This window comes from Apis dorsata, unplaced genomic scaffold (assembly GCF_000469605.1).
Source record: "Apis dorsata unplaced genomic scaffold, Apis dorsata 1.3 scaffold_884, whole genome shotgun sequence".
Taxonomy (NCBI): domain Eukaryota; kingdom Metazoa; phylum Arthropoda; class Insecta; order Hymenoptera; family Apidae; genus Apis; species Apis dorsata.
The window spans coordinates 53,404-55,599 of NW_006264000.1; the positions used below are offsets into that span (position 1 = coordinate 53,404).

General features: G+C 22.4%; 1 protein-coding gene across 1 annotated transcript in view; it reads right to left on the reverse strand.

Annotated features, from left to right (window-relative positions):
• Positions 1-2,196, reverse strand: part of LOC102675705 (metastasis-associated protein MTA3) — a 9,935-nt gene that overhangs the window by 4,087 nt on the left and 3,652 nt on the right. Inside the window, exons 4-5 of the mRNA XM_031514084.1 lie at positions 1,394-1,576; positions 4-133 (exon numbers count right to left, since the gene is read on the reverse strand). Coding sequence (XP_031369944.1) covers positions 4-133; positions 1,394-1,576 — 313 coding nt within the window. The remainder of the gene's footprint in view (positions 1-3; positions 134-1,393; positions 1,577-2,196) is intronic.

Genomic DNA, 2,196 nt, shown 5'->3' on the forward strand with positions numbered 1-2,196 from the left:
TTGCCTCTTATATGCGTTGCGGGCATTGTTTCCACCTGACGTGATAAAAACAGTTCTCTATGCTTCATTTGATGACGTTGCTTAGAACTTAATTCTGTAACTCCTCCAGCACCAACTACATTTTCTTCCATCCCTGTATGTAAAAAAAATTATAATTAAAATTATATTTTATTATTTTAATTCTATAAATAAATATTTTAAATATAAGAAGCTAAAATAACAAAATATTTCATTAAGATAAAAAAAATAAGAAAGACTATAGAGATATAATATTAAAAAAACTTTGAATAATTTTATTCCCTTTTTATTTATATAATGCTAATAAAAACTTAATTCAAAATAAAATTTTGTATCTTCAATTTCAATATTAACATTAATTAAATAATATATTAAATTTCTTATCATGTTTGAAAGTATTTCTTAAATTTATTTAATTTTGGTTTTTCATTATTATTATTTTTTCTTTTTTATAAATAAATGAAATGTAAATGAAACGCAGGAATGTGGCAGAATCAATCAAAACTTATAATAATAAACTAAAAATATTAGCAAGAGCGGGTAACAAAAAAATGAAAATTAAAGCAACATTAAGTGATACATTTATTATAATATAGAAATGAAATTAATTTTCAAAGGAATATAAATTGTTTAAAGAAGCCTCAGATTACTAAAGAATTATCATTTTGTACGGCGGGATTTTTTTCTAAATATTTAAAAGAAGATTTATTTATTAGAATTACTAAGTATAAATTATAAAAATTTTTTCAGAGAACAAATCTAGCATTTATTATATATTGAATTAAATTACTCATTACAATGATTTCTAAAAAAAAAAAAAAAAAAAAAAAAAACGAAAATTATAGAAGATGATAAATAATTGAATAATTATAACTATATATTAGTATATAATGTATGGGTTTATTAAATTTTATATTTAATGATTAAACTTCTTCCTACATAACTTAAAGGAAGAGGTTATAATTAAACCCAATTTGTTATCTCTTTGGCCTTACAGTGAAATAGCTAAAACTTATAATATTCACCAAGATTACAAAGAATTTTATAAATCCCGCCGCTATATCATTAGCCTTATATCATCACTGGCTTCTATATGAGATTAACAAGACAACTAAAAGGTGCATATTATATAATACTTACTGATGAATTAATTAATATTTAATTTTTATTACTGTTTCAGAATTCATACATATTTGATGAATACCATTTATTTGCTATTTTTAATTTAAATTTTAATTATAAATTCATTAAATTTTCAAATTAATATATTTTTTTATAATTTTACAGAAAAATAAACAATAACAAAATAAAAATAAAAAAAAAATAAAATGAAATTCATCTGTAAGGAGCACCTTTTAATTGACTGCTCACTCACCATGAGGCTCTTGGGCCTCTGACAGTGGGGCCTTCAGCCAGCCCCCCTTCCCGCCCCCTTTGTTCATCACTTTGGGCCCGATCCCATCTTTATTAGTCATTTCCTTAGTAGTATCTGGATTCTCGAGTTTCTGATTCTGCGTGTTTGCAGGAGATTCTGACCTTTGCTGCTCTGCACTTGCCACTGCAATTTGTATCACAGAACCCACTCTACTATTTCTCATTTCATATTCTTTCATTTATAAAATTTTAACATGCTTATAAAATTTGTAATCCTAAAAATCTCAAAAACTAATTAAAGATATATAATTCTTTAATTTTATTACTCTTAATTTTTATTTAATAGAATATCTGATTAGTAATTAAACTTAATTGATTAATATATACATGATATATAAATATAACTTTGATTCTGTCAACCAATTCCAATCGCGTTTCTATTTACAATTATAACTGTATTTTTATAAATTATTATTAATTAAATAATTAATTTTTATAAAAAAATCTTTATTTAAAATTCCAGCATATAACTTATAATAGTATAAGTATATAATTAGACTTTAAGAATATTTCTCAAAAATAATATATACTATAATAATATTATATTATTACAATTATTACGAAAATCACATTTTGTGCAAGATTATTGGAATAATAAAATATATTGGAATAATAAAAATATCATGAAAAACGTCAAATCTAAACAACAAAAAATTTAATGAATATGTAAAATTTAAAAAATTTTATTTTCAAAGATTATTAAGAAAAATCTAACAAAAGAAAGGATGAGGGAGAGGGAGAGGG